At 39.6% G+C, this 25,749-nt stretch overlaps 1 protein-coding gene across 5 annotated transcripts; it reads left to right on the top strand.

Annotated features, from left to right (window-relative positions):
• The first annotated feature begins 310 nt into the window (after positions 1-310).
• Positions 311-12,626, top strand: DUT (deoxyuridine triphosphatase). 5 transcript variants are annotated; one of them, XM_073211767.1, is made up of 7 exons: positions 311-469; positions 1,482-1,620; positions 3,594-3,685; positions 5,373-5,417; positions 11,594-11,668; positions 11,828-11,898; positions 12,343-12,626. In XM_073211767.1, the coding sequence occupies exons 1-7, from the start codon at positions 445-447 to the stop codon at positions 12,397-12,399; spliced, it is 504 nt and encodes a 167-aa protein (XP_073067868.1). In that variant the 5' UTR covers positions 311-444; the 3' UTR covers positions 12,400-12,626. The 5 variants fall into 5 exon arrangements, with proteins under 5 accessions (XP_073067868.1, XP_073067867.1, XP_073067870.1 ...); XM_073211766.1 differs by lacking the exon at positions 311-469 and adding an exon at positions 623-971; XM_073211769.1 differs by lacking the exon at positions 311-469 and adding an exon at positions 957-1,097.
• Positions 12,627-25,749: the final 13,123 nt, after the last annotated feature.

Consider the following 25,749-nt stretch of genomic DNA (forward strand, 5'->3'; position numbering starts at 1 on the left):
GTAATTAGTATCAACGGGTAATTACAGGGGGACCGAGGGCAGATTTGGACCAGAGGTTGGGTGGGGTCCCTTTTTTGCTGCATACAGGCAAGTGGACGACTGGTTATAAACAATAAACAGGTTTCTTCCACTTTACTTCTCCCTTTGACTGATTTCAGTCTCAAAGGTAATTTGCTCAGGGCTGGGAGACGGAATTTTCGACTGGAGGTACCGGACCCTTCAAGTGCTTGTGTCGTCATCCAAAACTATTAAACTGAAGGGTCCTGAAGACCCCCGCCCCGCTTAAAGAGCGAACACCCAGTGCCTTGCACTCTACGTGTGTGAGGAAGTCGAACACGCTGCCATGCCCACAGCCTAGGGCGCAGCACTGAGCGCGGTGAGTGACGGGCACGGTGATGCGGTTCCGTGGCTTCTGAGGCCCTCGACATTAGAACCTGAGGCGTCATGGCGGCGGGCGGCGCCGCCCCAGGTAAACCGCAGAGCGCTGGGGCAAATTTCGGGTCTCAAAACAGTCCCGGAATACGAGGCCAGAAAAATGATGAGGGTCTAGGGAGGGAGGCAAAGGAGCCCCTGGCGGCCGCCACGGTCAGGACGCGCTGCGTTTCCCGGCACCCAGGCACCGCCTCCGTGCACGTCCCGTCCGATGCCCGCTTTTACTGCTTCCGAGGTCACATTACCGAGCGGCGTCTTTAGGGAGCGGAACCGGCGCGTGCCTGCAGGACCTGACGCGGCAACTAGCACCCCAACGCCGGAGCAAATGACTCCCCTCTGCCCTCTCCCCGCGCTCGGCTACTGTTTCCTTCCGCCTCTGCTCCGCTCAGTGCCTAGGGTTGCGTGCAGCGCCCGGCCGAGAGCGCAGGCCGCGGGCCTCTCCTGGCCAGGCCCGCCCCTCCACCCCGCCCCGCCAGGAGCCGCGCTGCTCCGGCCGCTGTCCAGCGCTCGCTGCCTGGGCCGAGGCCGCCGCGGCGCCAGTAATGACGGGGCCCACACCGGAAGGACACGCTTTCCCAGACTTGGGGAGGTCGGGGGCGCCGCCAGCGGCCCGTGAAGGCGGGCGAGCGGAAGCGGAGCGCCCCCAGCTGTAGGCGCCCGGGGAGGTGGGAGCGCCCGCGGCCCCCCCGGCGCTGCAGCGAGTCCATTCGGGCCGCCAAATGGGGGAGGCGCTTGTTTTCTCGTGTGCGTATCGGGGTAGGCCACCGAAGCTGCCCCGTACGTTGGACCTGTGCGCTGACTGTAGAAAGCCTAAAAACGCGCAATGGTGTCCGATCCCCAGTCTGCTTTCCGAAAGGGCTTCCAGCGCACAAGTTGGATCTGCCTCCCCTCTCAGCCGGAGCTATGGGCTGGTCCAGCGGGAGACGGCGCGGGCGGGGAGTTGCTGGCGGGAAAATTAAAGTTCGGTGTGCGCGCTGCGGCTCATTGTGGGCTCTCTTGTTCCCCTTTTCGCCCTCGGCTCGCGTCCCTCGCCATGCCCTGCTCTGAAGACACCCCCGCCGTCTCCCCCAGCAAGCGGGCCCGGGCTGCGCTGGAGGGCGGCATGCGGCTCCGCTTTGCCCGGCTGTCCGAGAACGCCACCGCCCCCACCAGGGGGTCCGCGCGCGCCGCGGGCTATGACCTGTACAGGTGAGTGGGGACCTAGTACTCCCCCCGTGCCCCCGCCATCGCTACCGCCCCACGAAGAAGGCCCAACTCCGGGGTTACGGAGCTCTCAGACCTGTTAGTTTATATTCTGACCGTCTGCTGCCACAGTTTGAAACTTTCACTTAAAAGATTACAGAAATCTTTTTTGCATATATGTAGGGTTTCTGCCTTATTTTTACGTTGAGAATTTTAGTTTTCCTTTTTAGCATATATTCAGTAGGTATTTGGGCCAAGAGTGCAGAGTAGTGACTAAATATCTATAAATGTCCACACAGGTGTCGCTTTGCAACCTTTATTGGACCCTTTCCAAGTGGAAAGTAGACATGAGTAAGGCCCACGTTGGCCAGCACGCAGTAACCTGCTGATGCTGCGCTCAACAGAAAGAAAGGCCTTAGTGGCAGTCTAGGTACTGAGTATGAAAATACCTAAGATGGATTAAATGAAGGCTCTTTGTGTCTTAAAGAGTTAGTAAAATTTCTTTATACATCCATATTTAAGTTAACCCAAAGGCTGGGAATTTCAGAAAGGGCCTGAATATGAAAAGCAGGCATGTCGCTATACTCCCACCTTTTCATTTGTACAGCACTCATATCTGTACTAAAATGTTTATCATTTGCTATTTTATTTAATCGTCACAACAGTCTGTGTCCAGTTAGAACCATTACGGTAGGGGGAAAGTGATGTGAGGGGAAGGAGGGTTTACCACAGTACTAAATCTTAGACTTATTTTAAAGCATCCCAGGTAGTTCTAATGTGAGACCCACTGGTCTAAGTGGTAAGTACAGGGACAAGGGGAGAAAGGAGTGTGGGTTGACAGTAATGGGGAAAAGTAAGAAAAAGAAAAGTGAGGTATAGACTCTTACAGCCCAAAGGGATGTAGTTCAGTCCCTTAACTTTGATGGATAGAAGTAGAGTTGATGTAGATAGATTTAAGGTACTTTAAAACATTCCTAGCAAACAGGTGATTTTCTATATACTGACATAGACATGGAAATAATTTATCTCTAATAAATTAGGGTTTAACTAAAGAGAGGAAATTTCAATGAAAAATATATGAAATATTTATATTCCAATATATAATACTGCTTTACCAGTCTTAATTAAGATCTCTGAAGTATCTTCCAGTTCTGTTCATTGTAAAAAACTCTTAAATTTCTGTTAAGGAGGGGACTACAGGAATAACAACAAGCATGATTTGCTGGGTGGGTCTTAGAGAATTAATTTCTTAGCAGTGTCCTCGGGGCCTGTTTACAACGATCAGCTTTTTTCCACCACCAGTGAAGTTCATGGCCACGGCTTTGGTAAGCTTGGTCAACTACTAAAACCAGTAGAACAGATATGACACAGCTCTCTCTATCTCCCACCTTCACCTTACGTTGTCCACCCATTTTTCCCTTTCCTTCTGCTCTCTTTCCCTAATTGAGGATTGTTGTGAGAATAACATGAGTTATATAAAGCAGTTAGAGGTATGCCTGTCATGTAGAGGACTTACTAAATGTCAGCTATCATTAGCTATTATTTACCCTTCTTTCTTGGTCTGTCTTTATCTTCCTCTTTTTATACCATGAAGCATACACCTTTTAAAAGTCTGCTAGATTCTGCCCTTTTCTGCTAATATGTATTTTAGTTTCCCAACAAAATTTTGTTCAGAGAACAAGTTTACATGTTGACGCTTTTTTCACCAAAAAAATTCAGAGACTGACTATAGCTAAAGTTGTCACCATTTTAATAATAGACTAAAGGAAAATACCTACCTCTACCTTTTTCCTAAACTTTTTAAAGATATGAATGGGAAATTTAGTGTACTGAATTCTTGGTAAGATGATTATTGAGACCTAAGATTTTATTATTTTATGAAACATTTGAAGCAATTCTATACACTTAGTCACAAGGAAGAAAATACAAAAACAATTTTATGAATAAATACTGTTTATTTCCTTTCAATATCTTTGCAGTGCCTATGATTATTCAGTACCACCGATGGAGAAAGCCCTTGTGAAGACCGACATTCAGGTCGCTCTTCCTTACGGGTGCTATGGGAGAGTAGGTGAGTGATTTCAGACACAGGTAACTACTTGTCGAGCTCTTCCTTTTTATGTTCCTTCATCTCAGTTTCACTGGGGATATAAATGAAGGGAAGGATATTACTCAGCCTGTTTCCTAAAGTATAGAAGTGCCATTTGTGATGGCAAATGCAGCCAGTGGAAAACTTTGATTTATTTACGTATCTGCTTTTGCCTCTTTTTTTTCTAATTCCTTATTTGAGCTTTTAGGAGGTTCCCATTGGCTCAGGAGGTTGTTCTCACAACTGTGAGAAAAACTGAAAATACAGCTGACTTTTAATTGGAGCCCCCCACTTCAATGATCAAATTGCATATGATGTCAGATTTCTTTTTGAAGACAGCGATGAGAATAGCCAATATTTGTTATATGACAAACAGGCTTAGGATAATGGCACACAGGATTTTATATTATGAGAGTAAAACTTCTTACGCCTATTGGTCCCAGAGTATATCAGGCCACTTAGCCTTTTCCCCTTTGGGTATCTGGGTCTCCTCCCATGAGGTATGTTAGGGGAAGGAATATTCTTCAGTGCCCTACAGGGAAACGCCTCGTAGTGGGAGGGCCTAGGACAAAAGTCTAATTCCACATATTTGACTTCTGTGGAGTGAGTCAGTTGTCACTGGAGAGAGAATTCAAAACCTTTCAAGAACATAATGATTCTCTAACTTCAGAGTAAACATGAAGGAGCAAATAGAACTGTGTTGGGAGAGAGGGCTGTCCACCACTCTTGTTAACCATGAGTGTGAAAACTAGTATTTCCGCCTTTCCAAGAAAAATGAGATGGGCTCTCTTATCTCTGGCAACAAAATATTCGTTAGAATATTTTGGGGTGGGGGGAAATCAGGAGAGGGAGTGAAATAAAAGTAAAGGCAGGAAGGAGCAGCATTTATTGGCAAAGTACCTGATTTAAGTTGGTCTGGAATAAAATACTGGAAGTTAGGATAATGGTAGGTGTGATGCTCAAGCCAGCAAGTATAAGGTGTAAACTTAGCTTTTTATTTTTTAAGTTTAAGAATAAAAAGTATAGTAAGAGTAAAATGCATAGTGGAATTGATATCTTAAGGTTTTTGGTATTTTGCTTGACCAATATTAGGTCTTTTTTCTTATTCCTGTTCCTTTGGTTCATACAGACGTACCTTTTGGTACCTGAGTCATGAGTAGGAGTCCCAGATTGTAGACTAAGCTCTGCTACTCACTGATTAGGTGTATGACTCTCTCTCGGTCTGCCTTCTTCCCTCTGCATTCCAGTGTGCTCCAATTTCCCATCTGAGAACAAAGTCCTCTTCCTCAGTCCATGTCCCTGGCAGCTGCAGTTCTCCCTTGTGACCATACGTCTTGGAAGACTTGCCTGTGTTTGTTCCCATTTACTCACCTTGCAGATCCCTCCAGCAGTCCAGGGCTATACCACCATGGATCCGCCATTGACTGAAGTTGTATGGGATTGGCTTCGTTGGTTTTCAATTAAACCTTGTCCGATTTTTCTAAAATTATTTTCTACTTTCTTAATATAGTGTAATGAATATATCCTTTAATTCAGAACCGTGTGCAAAGGTTAAGATGAAGATGTTGATGTTATAGGAGATGAAAGTGACATGCTTCAATTATGTAAACTGTGTCCATTATTACTCCTCCCCCTTAAAATAGCCAATATATCCTTTTTTGTTTTTTAGCTCCACGTTCTGGTTTGGCTGCAAAACACTTCATAGATGTAGGAGGTAATATATTTACATTTTTCAATAAATATTTGTAAATATTTACTTTGTCTTAAGAGGTTGTAAACAAATGATAAATTTTATTTTTATCTGCAAGGAAAGGAAATGGATTTTATTATTTGCATATCTGAAATTTACATATCTGAAGTAATAGACAATTAAGATATTTTCAAATACCATTTGATTATGCTTAATTTTTAAATGATCAGTATGTGAGATGCATGTTATATTACTAATAGGCCAATTAGACACTATCTGATAGGTAGGATTTTTGCCTTGGCTTAGTGATAATCCACATTTAATCCAAAAAAATGACTCTAAGAAGAAAGTTTGTTATTATAGGGGAAGTAAAGCTTTTATGTCATTATTTAAGCAATTGTATTTTGCTTAAATCATTATTAAGAAATTATTTAAACAAAAGGTTCTAGAAAATGCATATCTGTCTTCTAATAAGAATTTTCTTAACTTCATTAGAGCACCATCTATGTTTGGCAAAATATTAAAAGAGAATCTTTCCCTAAGGTCAGGAGAGGAAACACTGTGCTCCTCTCTGCATTTCTTACCAAGCAAGTTCACTGTGGCTACTATTTCCCTGATAACAACGCCCTACTCATGTCTGCCAAAGTCAACAACTCCCTAGTGAGGCCCCTTTCATGGAGGAGCCCCAGAGTCCTCTGCTAGGCACCCTTGTAGGTTCCCTAACTGCTCCTCACTGTAAGGAAATTCTCACCTTTCTGATATGGTTCCCATGCTTCGGATCTTCTCTGTACTGGAATACAGACCCATGGACATAAATCCTGAACTCTCTTTATCCCCATCAGTAGTGGGGGAGTGCTTCGCTTAACTAGCTGTCTTCGCCCTCTGATAAGTGGGTGTGCTAGGTTCTGCACTTCAGACATTTTTATAAAGCTTTTTTAAGGAGGAGGACAGTGACTTAAATGAGCTCAAGTTGACATGTTAAAAACTAGGATCTTCATCAATAATTCCAATCCCTCTGTTCTTTCCACTGCAATTAGGTGCTGGGGATCACCTCACCCCATCCCCTCACCAACCAAGCACTGTCCTGAATTAGCTCACTGTTACATGTGCACTGCAGGGATTTAGAGTTTGGGATGAGGCCTGTCCTTGGCTGTTTCCCCATGGTGTCACTAGGTGGTGCTGTGGGGCAAGAGAGGATCCCAAAGGTAGTTCTTAGGGACTGAAGACTGCTAAGTTTGACATAGCAGGGATGGATAGCCCATTCGGGTGGTTGAGGATTGCCTGGGTTGAGCTATGCTTGGTTTTCAAAAATACCTTTACAAGGTCAAGTATGGTAATTTAGGATTATAATTTAAGGATATAAAAGATTGTATGTATTTTTTTAATTAAGGTATCATTGATACACAATCTTATGAAGGTTTCACACGAGCAACATTGTGGTTTCAACATTCACCCATATTATCAAATACCTTCCCCACTCCATTGCAGTAACTGTCCATCAGCATAGTAAGATGCTATAAGAGTCATTACTTAATCTTCTCCTTGCTATACTGCCTTCCCCATGACCCACCTGTATTATGTGTGCTAATCATAATACTACCCCTCAATCCACTTCTCCCTCCCTCTCCACGTGCCCTCCCACACCCCTGCCCTTTGGTAACCACTAGTCCCTTCTTGGAGTCTGCAAATCTGCTGCTATTTTGTTCCTTCAGTTTTGCTTTGTTGTTACACGCCACAAATGAGTGAAATCATTTGGTACTTGTCTTTCTCCGCCTGGCTAATTTTACTGAGCATAATACCCTCTAGCTCCGTCCATGTTGTTGCGAATGGTAGGATTTGTTTTCTTCTTATGGCTGAATAATATTCCATTGTATATATGTACCATGTCTTTAGCCATTCATCTACTGATGGACACTTAGATGGCTTCCAGTTCTTGGCTATTGTAAATAGTGCTGTGATAAACATAGGGGTGCATATGTCTTTTTGAATCAAGGATCCTGTTTTCCTTAGGTAAATTTTTAGGAGTGAATTCCTAGGTCAAATGGTATTTCAATTTTTAATTTTTGAGGGGCCTCCATATTGTGTTCCACAATGGTTGAACCAATTTACATTCCCACCAACAGTGTAGGAGGGTTCCCCTTTCTCCACATCCTCGCCAGCATTTGTTCCTTGTCTTTAGGATGTTGGCTCTCCTAGTTGGTGTGAGGTGTTACCTCATTGTGGTTTTAATTTGCATTTCCCTGATGATTAGCGATGTGGAACATCTTTTCATGTGCCTGTTGGCCATCTGAATTTCTTCTTTGGAGAAGTGTTTGTTTAGATCCTCCACCCATTTTTTAATTGAGTTATTTTATTTTATTTTTAGTGAGCTCTTTATCTTTAGTGAGATGTGTGAGCTCTCTATATTTTTATTGTTAGATGTATTAAAAAAATTTGAAAAGGTGAAAGAAACATGGGCTTTGTAGAAACAATTGGATTTGGGTCTCAGCTTTGTCAGTAACTAGCTAGTTATTACTTAACTTCTCTGAACCTCAGTTTCCTTATCTATAAAATTAAAATTAGTTTGCCTGCCTCAGAAGCTTGGGAGGATTAAGTGAAAATGTATGACACTGCTTGATATATATTAGGCCCTGTAAGTTAAAGTTCCTGTTCCCTAGGGCTTTACAGATTTTTTTTTTAAAGTAGAAACTTTTCTTTCTGACTGTTACTAATTTTTGCTCCGTTTAAAACAACTGTCTTAAAAAAACAATTCATGTAAAAGAAATGGAAAGTTAGTTTGCCTGGTGGTTGGTGTGGTATTATTCATAAAATCACATTGTGGTGAGTTCTTGAATACACCATATCTTAAAAATGTCTCTTAGGCACAAGTTTATCATAGTTGGCCACAGTTTTTCAGAAAAGAGATGTTGTTAGAAATCGCAGACTGTAAATAAGGGTCAAAGGGAAAAGTTGAGTATGCAGGATTCTGTTCAGAATGCACATCTGGTAGGTGTGGATGGTTTGCACTGAAGAAGGTTTCCAACAAATGACATGCCAAAGTCTTGACACAGTAAAACTTTTGCCTGAAGTCAGTTAATTACTCTGCCAGTTCCAATGCATGGTTTTTCCAGTGATAACTTCAAAATACTTTCTGCTTTCTCATGAAGAGAAATATCCCTAATGCTTGTGTCCTTTATAGAAAATAAGTCTTGGGTTTTCCTTGAAAGTCATAATCAGCTTTGAATAATAAATGAACTTAGAAATTTTATACTGCTGGCATTCATACTAAAAAAAAAAAAAGTATTAATCAAGGCCTTTATTGCTGCCATGCCTTTTATAATTGACTTCATACAACTTCATATCTTTTAGTTAGTTGAGGGCTTTTCACATTTCCTTGAGTCAAGCATAAAATCTTGGTAGATCACCTGGCTTTGCAGAATTCAAGACACCCAACAATTTGAATTTGATAGGACTGCTTTACAGATCGATAGCAAAGGCCTTTACGAAAAAGGAGTGTTTTGTATGGCAGAAGATACCATAAATAAAAAAATATTTTCAAGTCATGAAAAAGAGCTAAATACCCAAATAGCTAAGGGAAATAACATGAAACATAGAAGAGGCCATGCAAAAGTACAGCAAACACATGGAGAAAAAAAAATTCTAGCTAACTAGTTGTCAGGGAAATGTTAAACCATGAGATACCATTTTTTACTCATCACATTGGCCCAAATTAAAAACATTGCTACCATCTTTTGCTGGCAAGGACCATGGAAATGGGCATTCTTAAATATCGCTGATAGAAGTTTGAACTGCTACACGTTTTTTGCAGACTTATCTGGCAATATCCATTAAAATTTAAAATGTGTACACCATTGGATCCAGGAGAATGATTTTTGGAAACTATCTGATGAGAATAAAAAGCACTAATATGCAAGGACATATGTAAAGGGCTGTTTTGTTTATTATAAGTGAAAATGTAAAAGCAATCTGAATGTCTAATAATATGTAAGAGAATGGTTACTAAGAAATAATGGTACTGTATTTCCATATCTAGAATTTAAAAGGGATGGCTAAGATTTATATATATTAATTCCAAAGGATATTTGGTATTTTAATTGGAAAAAGAGGGTAATAAGTAAAATGTTACCATAATATTGGCTACCTGAGTACTTGAGGAGAGTAGGGGAACATTATTAGTTTTTATTTTATATGTATTTGTACTCTTTTTTGTGTAATCTAAAATTTTTCTATTAAAGTAGAAACAGAAGAGTTGAGAAGTCAGTCCACATTGTCTTTATCTAAGGCATTCAAAATAACTGAGTACTAGCCTGACTTCAAATCTTCCAGCATGGAGATTGTATGGCCTTCTGTGGTCATTTTTTCTGGCATGGAATAGCATGATCTACTGAGGGATTTCTTCATTAAATCTGATTTAAGTTTTTCTGTAGCCAAAGCTTCTTGCATATTGATAACATAGGAAACAGCTGATCCTGTCTTTATAGCAATTCTTTCAAAAAATATTAATGACTAATTTAACTGGCAGTGAAGAAAGAAACCAAGTTTTGGTATTTGAATTGATCAATTTTTTTTTTTTTTTTTTTGCTGTGCAACTAGAAAAAAATACTGTTCCCTTCAGTAACTAGAAAAAAATACTGTTCCCTTCAGTCTAGACATAATAGGAACGACTTCTGCCTTTTAGCAACTTCTATACTTGCCCTTCTCACTGTTAAACATCTATAGATCTTTAATTCAAACTCTCAAGTGTTGTGTCAGGAACCTTTTAAAAAAGTGCTTGAATTCAATTTCGTTTATCCCTAGTAATTCATTCATAAAGCACAGGGATTCATTTAAACTTCTGTAATCCAATGGAAAATCTAAAATGTTGGTTTTTCTGATATTTTCCCCATTGTGGGACTTTATTTAAAAGCTTTTTATTTTCTGTATGAGAAAATTGAAAGAGATTGTTTACCCTTGTTCTAAAAAAAATGTGTTTTTTTTTTCACTTGACCTTCAAATAATTTTGAGTCTGGTAAACTAGCAATAGCACCCATTGGGCTAAATGCCTGATTATTTTTATTTCATTTTTTTTCCTTTGATAAGAGTTTTTTAAGGAAGTGGAGTGTTGATAAGAAGATGTAACATGGAGCTACATTTAATTCGGTTTACATGAATCCTATCCAGCATTTTACAAACTGAGGGGAAAGAATGAACACATATAAAAGGAAGTTGGCAGTGGGGTGGAGTGGGGGGTGAGGAGTGACTCCTGATAGGTAGGGGGTTTCTTTTTGGGGTAATAAAAATGTTCTGAAATTGATTGTGGTGATGGTTACATAGCTTAGAACACACTAAAAACCACTGAATTGTGAATTATGTCTCAATATTAGAAAAGGAAATGAGAAGACCTGGTGGACCTGTATTATCTACACTTGTATTTATGGAAATGTTTTAAATTCTTGGCCCAAAGATAAATGCTAACAAGTCTGTTAAATATACCTGTCCGGGCCAAGGCAGGAAGGGCCCTGGCTCAAGTTTCTCTCCTGCAAAGATTTGCTGCCCTTGTGTTTATGATCTCAAACAGATACTAATTACACAAGCTCTATGTAAAAGTGTATTCATCATTAAGCTTATGTGCTAATGTCTTCTGAGAAATTGTGCTGTAAGAAAGGATGGTGACTTAAAAGGAGAGGAAGAATATAAACTGAAATGTTGAGCTCTATTTTTATTATAAAAACAGAATGTTCTGGTATTTGCTAGACTCCTGCTTAACAGTGTCAGCAGTGACTTACTCCACTGTAGATGTTCAGGTTTTCTGACACTTTTAGTGGGAAGCTGCTCCCAGGAAAAGCTTTTAAAACCCAAATCACAATTTTCTTCTAGTCTTTTTGGCAGATGTGCAGCAGATAGGTGATAGGTTTGGAGAGAGTGATTCAGGGCCACCCATCTGAGATGCCAAGTGCCTGATTCCAGTTTAGAGTAGGAAATGGTCATTTATAAAGCTGACAGGTTGAAGAATTTGGGCCGTTTTCTAAATTCTTATTTGCATTTTAGTAATATCATTTCTTAGTTTGGAGGCTTTACATCGTACTAGAGCAAGATCCCCTTATTCAATTCCAAGTGTAAAAATCTCAGGAGCTACACAAGAATGATTGTGAGGTAATCATACACGTACCTCAGTATTTTGGTAGCACAAACCAAGCTAATGTCATTTTTCTTTTCTCCAGCTGGTGTCATAGATGAAGATTATAGAGGAAATGTTGGTGTTGTACTATTTAATTTTGGCAAAGAGAAGTTTCAAGGTATGTTAAATACATAACAATCACATAAATGCAGTGAGTTAATTATGAGTTATGTATGTCTAAATAACACATACTACTACAATTCTCATTCTGCAGGGTGGGATATAAAGAATGCATAAATGCAATACCAGTAATCTTTTGTTTTTTTTTCCTTTCAAGTCAAAAAGGGTGATAGAATTGCACAGCTCATTTGTGAACGGATTTTTTATCCTGAAATAGAGGAAGTTCAAGTAAGTATTATAAAAGCCTAGTAAGGGAAAAAAAAAAAAAGCCTAGTAAGGAATGCTATAACATCTTTAGTGAAGAAAAAAAATTTTTTTTGAGAATATAACATGCCATTTGTAACTAAATAGTAGCATATATGGACTTGTCTTATTTTAAGCAGAATTAAAATATTAGTTTTAATATTTTGAAATCTTTTCCATATCGGTTATATAGCATTACTACAGATAATAAGTCATTTTAAATACACTGAAATTCTGTTATTTCCTTAGCTTTTTAAAAAATTTTCCAATGGTTTAATTTACATAGCCATTTTAAAATTTAATTTTTAAGAAACCCTCCTTTTTGAAAAGATGGTTTAGCAAGAATAAAAGTCTTACAGATGAGTTGTTGGAGAGTCCTGAAAGAGGATCTGAAGTTAATACTGTGTCACCACCTTTGTGTCTTGTCAGGTTTTGGATGACACTGAACGGGGTTCAGGAGGGTTTGGTTCCACTGGAAAGAATTAAAATTTAAGGCAAGAATAGAATGTGAGAATATACTTCTTTTCTTAGAAATAAAGAGTCTTTGTTTAAGTGTTTTGGTGTTTCACACTTTGTAAACTTAATAGCTTTAGCTTCTGAAACTATTTGGCTCTTAGGATCAAGTAAAGGGTACCACTGTGGGCATCTCCTGGACGCTTGCCCTTCTGTGTTTTCTGTATTTGATTGTTGAATAAATCTGTGTGGTGACCTAATGCAAAGTTTCTGTTTTTAATCAAATGTACATCAATCACAAGTCAAAAAATTGTTAACTTAATATACTAAATGCTACCCCTTCAGCAACTATTTAATTGCTTTATAAATCATAAGCCATGTCTTTCATTCAATAAATCTGAATTCTTTCTTTTTTTTTTTTGAGAGGGCGTCTCTCATATTTATTGATCAAATGGTCGTTAACCACAATAAAATTCTGTATAGGGGATTCAATGCACAATCATTAATCAACCCCAAGCCTAATTCGCAACAGTCTCCAATCTTCTGAAGCATAACGAACAAGTTCTTACATGGTGAACAGTGCAAGGGCAGTCATATCACAGAAACTTTCAGTTTTGATCACGTACCATGAACTATAAACAAGTTAGATTATTTGTTTGATTTTCATTAATTTATTTTATTTTATTTATTTTTTAAGAACATTATGTTTACTAGGCTCTCCCCTACCCCAAGTCCCCCCCACAAACCCCATTACAGTCACTGTCCATCAGCATAGTAAGATGTTGTAGAATCACTATTTGTCTTCTCTCTGTTGCACAGCCCTCCCCTTTCTCCCACCCCCCACATTATACATGCTAATCATAATACCCCCTTTCTTCTTCCCCACCCTTATCCCTCCCTACCCTCCCATTCTCCCCAGTCTCTTTCCTTTTGGTAACTTATTCCATTCTTGGGTTCTGTGATTCTGCTGCTGTTTTGTTCCTTCAGTTTTTCTTTTGTTCTTATATTCCACAGATGAGTGAAATCATTTTGTATTTGCCTTTCTCCTCTTGGCTAATTCCACTGAGCATAATACCCTCTAGCTCCATCCATGTTGCAAATGGTAGGATTTGTTTTCTTCTTATGGCTGAATAATATTCAATTGTGTATATGTACCACATCTTCTTTATCCATTCATCTACTGATGGACACTTAGGTTGCTTCCATTTCTTGGCTATTGTAAATAGTGCAGCAATAAACATAGGGGTGCATCTGTCTTTTTCAAACTGGAGTGCTGCATCCTTTGGGTAAATTCCTAGAAGTGGAATTCCTGAGTCAAATGGTAAGTCTATTTTGAGCATTTTGAGGAACCTCCATATTGCTTTCCACAGTGGTTGAACTAATTTACATTCCCACCAGCAGTGTAGGAGGGTTCCCCTTTCTCCGCAACCTCACCAACATTTGTTGTTTGTCTTTTGGATGGTGGCCATCCTTACTGGTTTGAGGTGATATCTTGTCTTAATTTGCATTTCTCTGATAACTAGCAATGTGGAGCATCTTTTCATGTGTGTTAGTCATCTGAATTTCTTTGTAGAATTCTGTTCAGCAACTCTGTCCATTTTTTAATTGGATTATTTGCTTTTTGTTTGTTGAGGAGCGTGAGCTCTTCATATATTTTGGATGTCAAGCCTTTATCAGATCTGTCATTTACGAAAATATTCTCCCATACTGTAGGGTACCTTTTTGTTCTATTGATGGTGTCCTTTGCTGTACAGAAGCTTTTCAGCTTGATATAGTCCCACTTGTTCATTTTTGCTTTTGTTTTCCTTGTCCAGGGAGATATATTCATGAAGAAGTTGCTAATGTTCACATCCAAGAGATTTTTGCCTATGTTATTTTCTAAGAGTTTTATGGTTTCCTGACTTACATTCAGGTCTTTGATCCATTTTGAATTTACTTTTGTGTATGGGGTTAGACAGTGATCCAATTTCATTCTCTTACATGTAGCTGTCCAGTTCTGCCAGCACCATCTGTTGAAGAGACTGTCATTTCCTCATTGTATGTCCATGGCTCCTTTATCGAATATTAATTGACCATATATGTTTGGGTTAATGTCTGGAGTCTCTAATCTGTTCCACTGGTCTGTGGCTCTGTTCTTGTGCCAGTACCAAATTGTCTTGATTACTATGGCTTTGTAGTAGAGCTTGAAGTTGGGGAGTGAGATCCCCACCACTTTATTATTCTTTCTCAGGATTGCTTTGGCTATTCAGGGTCTTTGGTGTTTCCATATGAATTTTTGAACTATTTGTTCCAATTCGTTGAAGAATGTTGTTGGTAATTTGATAGGGATTGCATTGCATCAAATCTGTATATTGCTTTGGGCAGGATGGCCATTTTGACGATATTAATTCTTCCTAGCCAAGAGCATGGGATGAGTTTCCATTTGTTAGTGTCCTCTTTAATTTCTCTTAAGAGTGTCTTACAGTTTTCAGGGTATAGGTCTTTCATTCCTTTGGTTAGGTTTATTCCTAGATATTTTATTCTTTTTGATGCAATTGTGAATGGAATTGTTTTCCTGATTTCTCTTTCTATTGGCTCATTGTTAGTATATAGGAAAGCCACAGACTTCTGTGTGTTAATTTTGTATCCTGCAACTTTGCTGTATTCTGATATCAGTTCTAGTAGTTTTGGAGTGGAGTCTTTAGGGTTTTTTATGTACAATATGTCATCTGCAAATAGTGACAGTTTAACTTCTTTACCAATCTGGATTCCTTGTATTTCTTTGTTTTGTCTAATTGCCATGGCTAGGACCTCCAGTACTATGTTAAATAACAGTGGGGAGAGTGGGCATCCCTGTCTTGTTCCCGATCTCAGAGGAAAAGCTTTCAGCTTCTCGCTGTTCAGTATGATGTTGGCTGTGGGTTTATCGTATATGGCCTTTATTATGTTGAGGTACTTGCCCTCTATACCCATTTTGCTGGGAGTTTTTATCATGAATGGATGTTGAATTTTGTCAAATGCTTTTTCAGCATCTGTGGAGATGATCATGTGGTTTTTGTCTTTTCTTTTTGTTGATGTGGTGGATGATGTTGATGTATTGTTGAATGTTGTACCATCCTTGCATCCCTGGGATGAATGCCACTTGGTCATGGTGTATGATCCTTTTGATGTATTTTTGAATTTAGTTTGCTAATATTTTGTTGAGTATTTTTGCATCTACATTCATCAGGGATATTGGTCTGTAGTTTTCTTTTTTGGTGGGGTCTTTGCCTGGTTTTGGTATTAGGATGATGTTGGCTTCATAGAATGAGTTTGGGAGTATTCCCTCCTCTTCTGTTTTTTGGAAAACTTTAAGGAGAATGGGTATTATGTCTTCTCTGTATGTCTGATAAAATTCCAAGGTAAATCCATCTGGCCCAGGGTTTTTTTTTTCTTGGGTAGTTTTTTGATTACCGCTTCAATTTCTTTGCTGGTAATTGGTTTGTTTAGATTTTGTGTTTCTTCCTTGGTCAGGCTTGGAAGGTTGTATTTTTCTAGGAAGTTGTCCATTTCTTCTAGGTTTTCCAGCTTGTTGGCATATAGGTTTTCCTAGTAGTCTCTAATAAATCTTTGTATTTCTGTGGAGTCCATCGTGGTTTTTCCTTTCTCATTTCTGATTCTGTTGATGTGTGTTGATTCTCTTTTTCTCTTAATAAGTTTGGCTAGAGGCTTATCTATTTTATTTTCTCAAAGAACCAGCTCTTGGTTTCATTGATTTTTTTCTATTGTTTTATTCTTCTCAATTTTGTTTATTTCTTCTCTGATCTTTATTATGTCCCTCCTTCTGCTGGCTTTAGGCCTCATTTGTTCTTCTTTTTCCAATTTTCATAACTGACGTTAGACTATTCATTTGGGTTTGTTCTTCCTTCTTTAAATATGCCTGGATTGCTATATACTTTCCTCTTAAGACTGCTTTCGCTGCGTCCCACAGAAGTTGGGGCTTTGTGTTGTTGTTGTCATTTATTTCCATATATTGCTGGATCTCCATTTTAATTTGGTCGTTGATCCATTACTAGAAGCGTGTTGTTAAGCCTCCATGTGTTTGTGAGCCTTTTTGCTTTCTTGGTACAATTTATTTCTAGTTTTATACCTTTGTGGTCTGAAAAGTTGGTTGGTAGGATTTCAATCTTTTTGAATTTACTGAGGCTCTTTCTGTGGCCTAGTATGTGGTCTATTCTGGAGAATGTTCCATGTGCACTTGAGAAGAATGTATATCCTGTTGCTTTTGGGTGTAGAGTTCTATAGATGTCTATTAGGTCCATCTGTTCTAGTGTGTTGTTCAGTGACTCTGTGTCCTTACTTATTTTCTGCCCGGTGGATCTATCCTTTGGGGTGAGTGGTGTGTTGAAGTCTCCTAAAATGAATGCATTGCAATCTATTTCCTCCTTTAGTTCTGTTAGTATTTGTTTCACATATGCTGGTGCTCCTGTGTTGGGTGCATATATATTTATAATGGTTATATCCTCTTGTTGGACTGAGCCCTTTATCATTATGTAATATCCTTTATCTCTTGTTACTTTCTTTGTTTTGAAGTCTATTTTGTCTGATACTAGTACTGCAACACCTGCTTTTTTCTCCGTATTGTTTGCATGAAATATCTTTTTCTATCCCTTGACTTTTAGTCTGTGCATGTCTTTGGGTTTGAGGTGAGTCTCTTGTAAGCAGCATATAAATGGGTCTTGTTTTTTTATCCATTCAGTGACTCTATGTCTTCTGATTGGTGCATTCAGTCCATTTACATTTAGGGTGACTATTGAAAGATATGTACTTATTGCCATTTCAGGCTTTAGATTCGGGGTTACCAAAGGTTCCAGGTTACTTTCCTTATTATCTAAGAGTGTAACTTAACTCACATAGTATGCTGTTACAAACACAATCTAAAGGTTCTTTTCTATTTCTCCTTTTTCTTCCTTCATTCTTTATATATTAGGTATCAGATTCTATACTTTTTCTCTATCCCTTGATTGACTTTGGGGTTATTCAGTATAATTTTGCATTTGCCTCACAGTCAGCTGCTCCACCCACCCTACCATGATTTTACTACCTGTGGTGACAGCTATCCAACCCTAGGAGCACTCCCATCTATAGCAGTCCCTCCAAAATAGACTGCAGAGATGGTTTCTGGGAGGTAAACTCTCTCAGCTTTTGCTTATCTGGAAATTGTTTAATCCCTCCAAATTTAAATGATAATGTCGCTGGATAAAGTAATCTTGGTTCCAGGCCCTTCTGCTTCATGGCATTAAATACATCATGCCACTCCCTTCTGGCCTGTAAGGTTTCTGCTGAGAAGTCTAATGTTAGCCTGATGGGCTTTCCTTTGTATGTGATCTTATTTCTGTTCTGGCTGCTTTTAACAGTCTGTCCTTATCCTTGATCTTTCCCATTTTAATTACTATGTGTCTTGCTGTTGTCTTCCTTGGGTCCCTTGTGTTGGGAGATCTGTGGATCTCCATTGCCTGAGAGACTATGTCCTTCCCCAGTTTGGGGACATTTTCAGCAACTACCTCCTCAAAGACACTTTCTATCCCTTTTTCTCTCCTTCTTCTGGTATTCCCTATAATGCAAATATTGTTCCACTTGGATTGGTCACACAGTTCTCTCAATATTCTTTCATTTTTAGAGATCCTTTTTTCTCTCTGTGCCTCAGCTTTGTATTCCTCTTCTCTAGCTTCTATTTCATTTATTGTTTCCTCCACCGTATTCAGCCTGCTTTTAATACCCTCCATCGTGTTCTTTAACGATTGGATCTCTGACCCGAATTCATTCCTGAGTTCTTGGATGTCTTTCCGTACCTCCATTAGGATGTTGATTATTTTTATTTTGAACTCCCTTTCAGGAAGAGTCACGAGGTCCATATCATTTAAATCTTTCTTGGGAGTTGTATTAACAATTTTACTCTGGACAAGGTTCCTTTGGCATTTCATGTTTGTTTATGGCGCCCTCTAGTGTCCAGAAGCTCTATTATGCAGCTGCTGAGCCCCTGGGGGTGGCAGGGGAGCGGTACTGGTGCCTGGGGGGAGGAAAGAGCTGTTCCCCTCCTCCTGGCTCCTGTGCCTGTGTCCACTGCCTGAGCCAGTGGGCTCATCACACAGGTATAAGTTTTTGTCCCAGAGCAGCCAGATATGGATCCCTGCTTTCCACAAGCAGCTGGAATCCCAGTCTCCCCAGGAACTCTGCCTGTATTAACTTTCCAACCCGGTAGTCATGCGAGTCTCATGAAAGCACCATGAAATGTAGGTTTGTGCTCCCAGAGCAGATCTCCGGAGCTAGGTGTTCAGCAGTCCCAGGCCTTCCACTCCCTCCCTGCTCCGTTTGTCTTCCTCCCGCCGGTGAGCTGGGGTGAGGGAGGGGCTTGGGTCCAATGGACCCACAGCTCTGGTACGTTACCCCCTTCGCTGAGGTCTGCTCTTTTCTCCAGGTGTGTGCAGTCTGATGCCGTCCTCTTTCCTGTTGCTCTCTCAGGATTAGTTGTGCCAATTAAATTTTCTAATTGTATCCAGTTTTAGGAGGAAGCCTCTGTCTCTCCTATCACGCCGCCATCTTTAATCCCGGCTTTTGATCTTGTTTGATTTTTATACTTGATTTATATGTGAATCCCACATTTCTCCCTTATTATTATTTTTTTTTGATAAAATGCTGAAGTGGTAGGTAGATGCAAGATAAAGGTAGAAAACATAATTTAGTGCTATAAGAGGGCAAATGTAGATGATCAGGTGTGTGCGTGTAGACTAAGTATTAATCCAAGCTAGACAAAGGGCAACAAAACATCCACGGATGCAGAAGATTTCTCTCAAAACGGGGGGTGAGGTTCTAAGCTTCACCTCTGTTGATCCCCAGTTTCTCACCTGATGGCCTGAATTCTTTCTTAAAAGGAATTATTCCTTGTTCTTCAGTTATCTTCATCGGTCTTAAAAATAAAAATATATATTTTTTAATCTAAAGATTCTTTTTGAGGGTGGAAGGAAGAGAATCCTCAGTTTATTTTTTTATTTTTCAGTTTTTTAAATCTTCCTTTTGGTAGATGCTGGGTTGACTGAGGAGGTATGTATGTGAAAGGAAATGTAACTTTGGGATTTCCAGTTGGTTTTTTCCTCTGAATTTCAGTGCATCAAGTAAATTGTATGAGTTGTAGTTCTTTGTGTTTTCTCACTGACGAAGCAATAATAGGCTGTAAGTGTCCAAGAAAATATGCACTCTAATAGGGATAAAATAGATGTGGTAATGTGTGTTTAGGCCACTCAGTTTGTCCATCCCAAGTACTTGGGAGTAAATATGTTTGAGCAGCATTTCATTGCATACAGGCTGATTTCTGTAGATTAGCTTGAATAACAACTAATGCAATCTCCTAGGTGTGCTTTCCTTTACTCCATTTCCCAGGGTCTTTGGCACCGCATATCCCTTAGGCCTTGTCAGTCAGATGCAATTGAGTGAGACCCTGAGGCACAGTTTTGTGAGTGGGTCATACAGAGGGGATGCTGCTGGAGCTGACAGCTCTCTTGGCCACCTGGGACCTGGAAGCACAGCTAGAGTTTCTTCTGTCTTTCCAGTGAGGCTCTAGACCACTTTAATATGCTGCAATGTAGTATTTTCCATCTGTGGGTCGCAATTCATTAGGGAATCAAAATCAACTCAGTGGGTTATAACTAGCGTTTTTGAAAATTTAAAAGAACAGCAGAGGACAACATGTCAGATGGGTAAATATTGTGCAGATTGAATTAAATATGTGCATACTGGGTCATGGTATAAGTGATTTCTGCAGTGAGTAAAATTTAAATCCTTTTCTGCTAAATTAGCCAGAGTGGATTGTATGCTCTGAGTCCTGACCAATTCATAATAGCAGTTAAGAACAAATAATATGATATGATTACCAAGAGATATTGTCCTGACATTAGTTACCACTTACTGAAAGGCCATTACATTAAGTAAGCACTTCTACAAACTGCTCCTTTCTTGAGGTATTCCTGTGGGAGAGTAGATAAAACACTGTTTATAGATGACAAAGAGGCTCAGAGACATTTAGTAACTTGCTTAATTTAACATCTGAGCTAATGATGACAGCTATTAATAAACTCAGGTCTTGTGGTTTCAAAGGCCATGTTCTTTGCACTGTCTTCAGTCATGCAAGTGGAAGAGACTAAAATGGAAAAGAAGGTTAATGAAAATCCTCTGTTTTCTCATACCTGGAATATGTTTTCATCTGGGCACTAAACCTAAAGAAAGATGCTCAGATCTGAAGCTACTCTGAAAGTAGAGACATGGAACCATATCTGGGAGATTGATGAAAAACCTGGACAGGGAGGAGGTTGTGTGGAGAAGTATATGTGTTGGGAGTGGGAGGAATGGGTTTCCAAAGGGGTTGCTAGGGAAGGGCCCTGAGTAGACGCTTTTAGATTTTAAAGACTGAGAAAGGAGTCAGGCTTGTCTCAAGCGACCCGACGGACTGGGACTAGGATGAATGGATGGAATCTGTAGAAGATGGTGGCTGTGAGATAATAGAAAATCTATTGGTCTCTGCCCGCAGTTCCTGCACAGAGCTCCTAAAACCTTTGTACATTTCCTAATTGATGAGAACATTAGGAACATTCCTTGTTCTAATGCTGGTCTTTGACCTCTGTTCCTCACACAGTTCATGAAACCCTTGTAATTTCCTGGGTGGTGGGTGACGTTCTAACGAGGTGACTGGGTGGGCTCCTTAGACCCCTCGGTGAGGGTTGGTCACCAGGAAGACTAAGCTATGATTAGAAGCTTAAGATTTTCAGCCCCACCCCACCTTCCCTTGAGAAGGGAGAAGGGCTGAAAATGGAATGATGTTTGATAATATCTACGAGCTGAAGCCTCCGTAAAAATCCCAAAAGAACCGGCTTCAGAGGGCTTCCAGGCTAGTGAGCACTTGGAGGTGCCGAGGGAGCTCCTCACCCCTCTCCCCACATCTTGTCCTATTTATCCCCGGCTGGACGTCACCTGCATCCTTTATCATATCCCTTAAACTAGTAAATGTAAATTAATGTTTCCCTGAGTTCTGAAAGCTGCTTTTAACATTAATTGAGCTCAAGAAGGGGGAACCTGTGAACTGCAGCTGGTTGGTAACACAGGTGGAATCCAGGTTTGTAACCAGCATCTGAAGTGTGTGTGTGTATCCATGGGGTGTGCGGAGGGGTGAATCTCATGGAAGTGAGCCTAACCTGTGAGATCTGACACAATGTCTGGGTAGTTAGTGTCAAAATTGAGTTAAATTGTAGGACACCCACCTGGTGTCAGAGAAATGCTTGGTGCTAGGGAGAAGCCTCCACATATTTTGTGACCAGACAAGTGTTCTATGAGAATTGTAAGACTCAAAGGGAAGAAAGATGTAGTAAGGATGAACTGTTTTTCCCTCCATGGCAAGGGAAAAAGCTGAGTTTGTCCTTTACAGTGAGTTGCATTTGGGCAGACTCTGGAACTTCTCTAAAACACCAGACTTAATGAAAAAAAGCGAAGAATAAACCATATGGAAGAGTATATATAATATGGACTTGGATTGTGGTTATTGGAGACGTTTTCAATGTTAAGTGTGCAGAATTTGAATATAGTATTTTCACTTTGTTCTGTTGTGAAGTATGACATTTATAAAAGTATATAATACAAAAGTGTACAATATAGTGAATAACTACAAATTAGGAATGCCTAAATGGTCTGGACTGGCTTTTCCAGAAGGTGAAAGTCATGCTTCTAAGGCTTGGTTCCTGAGCTTATTTCTGCTTTGCTGAACTCCGTGAGATTGCCATCAGCTAGATTCGGTTGGTGACATGGGGAAACCAGGAGTATCCCCTTTTAAGGGCAGGTTCTTCCCACTAGAAAGGAAACCAAAGTTTTTTTTTACTGATGGCCAAAGAGAAGCATTGTTTTCATGTGTATGGCTACACTTTGTGATTTTCAGATGAACTGTAAATTCAATAGCAGTTACCAATGTATAAGCTTAGTAACTTACCAGGCAGTTTCCCTCTTCCTTGACAGTTCTGCCTCCATCGCTGCTGATGCTCACTATCCACTCCTGTCCTTCACTATGTACATCAGAAACAATCAGGGAGACTCCTACAAAGCAGTCTAATGCCGTGCCAGCTAATTCATCTCTGGCTGCCTGCAGAGGAAGCTACATATTAGTACTTACACAGTTGTCTTAGGTGGATGGCGGGAGGGGTGGGGAGGGGCGCCAAGGCCCAAGATTTGGATTTCAGAGCACCTTCCCTACCCAGTAGTTCCTGCCACATGACCATCTCTGTCAAACGAGGCAGGACATATCAAATGATTATTTCCTCACATTCATTATACATCTTATCAATGGACTAATGGTGGAAGGCTAGAGGGCTAAATATGTAGACATCTGGGGTTTTATGAAAATATGTCAGCGTTTGGGATTGATAGATCTCATACATTGGCATAATTATGTGTGTATTGCATCCAAGTGATCATACAGACAAATCGCAGCAGGGCTCCTACCCCAATCACCTTGGTTTGATATCCTAAGTCACTTTTAGTCCTATTCCACATTTGCCCTTTCTCCCTGCATCTTCAACTCCAGCAGTGGCCCCTGTTGGGGGAGTACCAATAGTTTGCCCTTGTTTCTGTCCCTCATCTTCCTTTCCTTACTGCTAACCTCTATTGCATACCCTGAAGGTAACAGTGAGAGACTGTCAGTCACAAAACTGCAAATTACAGAGGACAGAAATCGGGCCAAAATTCAATGGTAACATTAGTAGTAATACTTACACATTCAGAAAGCATCCCTGGATAGAGAGAGCTTTGAATGCCAAATCCATGCTAAGAGGCATGTAGTCATTCTAGAAAGATAACATTGTGATCTCTCATCAGACATTTCAAACCATTTTATCTTCTCATTAGCGTGAAATATACTATTTTATGTAATGTAACTGACCTGATCCTTTTAGCTGAGAAATACCCTCTAATATTGTATCATCTTTCTAAGAAGAGAGGTAAGGTAGGGAAGAATAACTTCTTAAAAGGGAAAATAAAATGCATTTTGCTAAAAAGACGTATCTTCACCTGGAGATGGATTATATGCACAGTGTTTTGACATTGCTCTTTTCTTCACGGGAAAGAATGAGAAAAGGGAAAAATATAAGTGAAACAAATTTTCACTGAGGGAATCTCAAGAAGTATATGAAGGGAAGAAAGGTATATTAAAAATGGTCTCTCCTTACTAGCAATTCAACATGGTTAAGTTGGGAAAAATCTTAAAGACCCAGGGGGTCTCCTAAAGAAAATATCTATTAACTATTTATGAAAGTAAAATATAGATAATATTTGGGATTAAAAATTACTAAGTTATGTCCTGCTTTGAGCCTACTTTTTAAAAATGGGTTTTAAAGATGAGTAAGGAAACATCTGGGAGAGAATATACAAAAATCATGATTATCTCTGGCTTGGAATTGCTGGTAGTATTTTCCTTTTTGCATTATGTATATTTTAGCATTTTTTAATAAAATATTACTTGGTTAAGAAAAAAGCTTAACATTATAAAATATATTTAATTTTTATCACATTTACTATTTTAATAAATATTTTGATCTTGAAAATATGTGGGGAAATTATGACTATAAATTGTAAACATACAAATTATATATACATATTATATACAAGTTGAAAAAATACACAGGCTGGTATAATGTTAAAGCACTAGCTTTGCGAGTTTTAGACCTGCGTTTAAGTTCTGCTCTTTTACTAACCAAAAGATCTTGAATAAATAAAATAACCTTATGGATGCTCCATTTTCTTAGAATAAAATAAGGAGAGTTAATCAGATAATCTGCAGAGTCCCTGCTCCTCTGCTCTTCCTGTTAGTGAATTTTGAGACCAGACTGTGCGGCTGTGGTAAACTACTGCCACCTGGTGGCAGTTATGTAAAATGAGGTGGCTGTATTTAAGGTATGAAATCTTCATCTTTCAGTCATTTATGTTTGTAGAGTGTTTACCTAGTACGTAAGTGCTGGGCAAGTGCCCACATCATCCTTCATTCAATTTAGTGTTTTTTTCATGAGACGTCACATTCTGTTACCTTGAGGGCATCATTTAATCACATTTGAGCCTCTGTCTTCCCAGCTGAAAAAAATAAAGATAATAACATCCACCTTACATTATTAGAAAGTTTGGAGATGATGGATGTAAATTATCTCACACAGTCAATGTCAAAGACTATTGGTCAATAAATGATAGCAGCTATTCTTAGGAAGGTTGCCACCTAGTAGGGAAAACAAGACAAATTTAGAATTCTGTACAGTATGTGGTATGTCTTGAAAGTACAATGAATGCACAAGGCATATTTTTAGGAAATGGCAAAACTGAACTGCAAATAGAGTAGAATATAAAGGGCATGTAGGAAATTGCTGGTAACTGGTCTGGAATGGTAGGTTTCGGGTCCACTTTGGAGGTTTCCTAAATATCAGGAAAGCAATGGCCGTCAATGGAAGAGTTTGGGGCAAAGAATAACATCACCAGCACTGAGCTCCAAAATGGGTATTATGCCAATGTCTGTGATAATGAGGTTAAGAGGCCATTGCCAACACAGCCAGGTAATGAACACCGAAGACAGCAAAGCAGAAATGGATGGAAGCAATGCTGAAAAACTACAAAAATGAAGTTAAGAGGGAATTGTGCTATGACAAGATGTTGTTAGATTACAAATGAACTACCTGAGACTAAGGGAAGCTAAGGTGCTTGGGGTCATGAAACCAATCTAACCATGCAGTTGTTAAGACTAGACTCCAGGGTTCCTGATTTGGGGTCTAATACCCTTCTGCACCCAGAAAACATGGTGACGCAACTTCTCACTCATGTATGAACACTGAACTTAATATGAGGTTGGCTTCATCATACTGTACAAGTTAATGTGACAGAAACAAACTTTTTGTGACCATTTTCTAATGTGCCAGAGTCTAAAGGGGACAGGTGACAAAATACTCTTCTACAAGTTCATTCACTTTGAGTATTAGAAAAGGTATTATACTTAGAGGAAAATAAAAGCCCAAGTGTGGCCCATTTTGGGAGCCCTGTAGGATTTATAATGCCTAAACTTTTAGTTGACATGAATTTTCTTTTTTCTGGCATCTTAATGAAGCAGGCAGTTTCAGAGATGTTTTGATAAATAGTGGCATAGATAAGGACAAATGACAAGAAGCTCATAAAATATTCTTTGACTAGAGCAAAGGCAAATTATGATATAATCCTCTGCAACCATATGTTTGGAAAGGAAATGTTACATGTTAGGGATGATAGGGAAAATAATGTTAGAAAAAGACAAATGTTGTATGGGGGTCTGGTTAGGTGGGGAGTGTAGGATAACTCCACAGTATGTGGAATAATATGATTCAG

Source organism: Manis javanica, chromosome 8 (genome assembly GCF_040802235.1).
Source record: "Manis javanica isolate MJ-LG chromosome 8, MJ_LKY, whole genome shotgun sequence".
In the NCBI taxonomy this organism is placed as follows: Eukaryota; Metazoa; Chordata; class Mammalia; order Pholidota; family Manidae; genus Manis; species Manis javanica.

What these genes read in the sequence shown, in the direction of transcription:
- DUT (XM_073211766.1), top strand. Translation starts at nt 644, where the DNA reads ATGCCCGCTTTTACTGCTTCCGAGGTCACATTACCGAGCGGCGTCTTT. An exon ending in GCGGGCTATGACCTGTACAG is followed by an intron (nt 1,621 to 3,593) that starts GTGAGTGGGGAC and finishes ATATCTTTGCAG; the next exon opens with TGCCTATGATTATTCAGTAC. An exon ending in TGGCAAAGAGAAGTTTCAAG is followed by an intron (nt 11,669 to 11,827) that starts GTATGTTAAATA and finishes TTTCCTTTCAAG; the next exon opens with TCAAAAAGGGTGATAGAATT.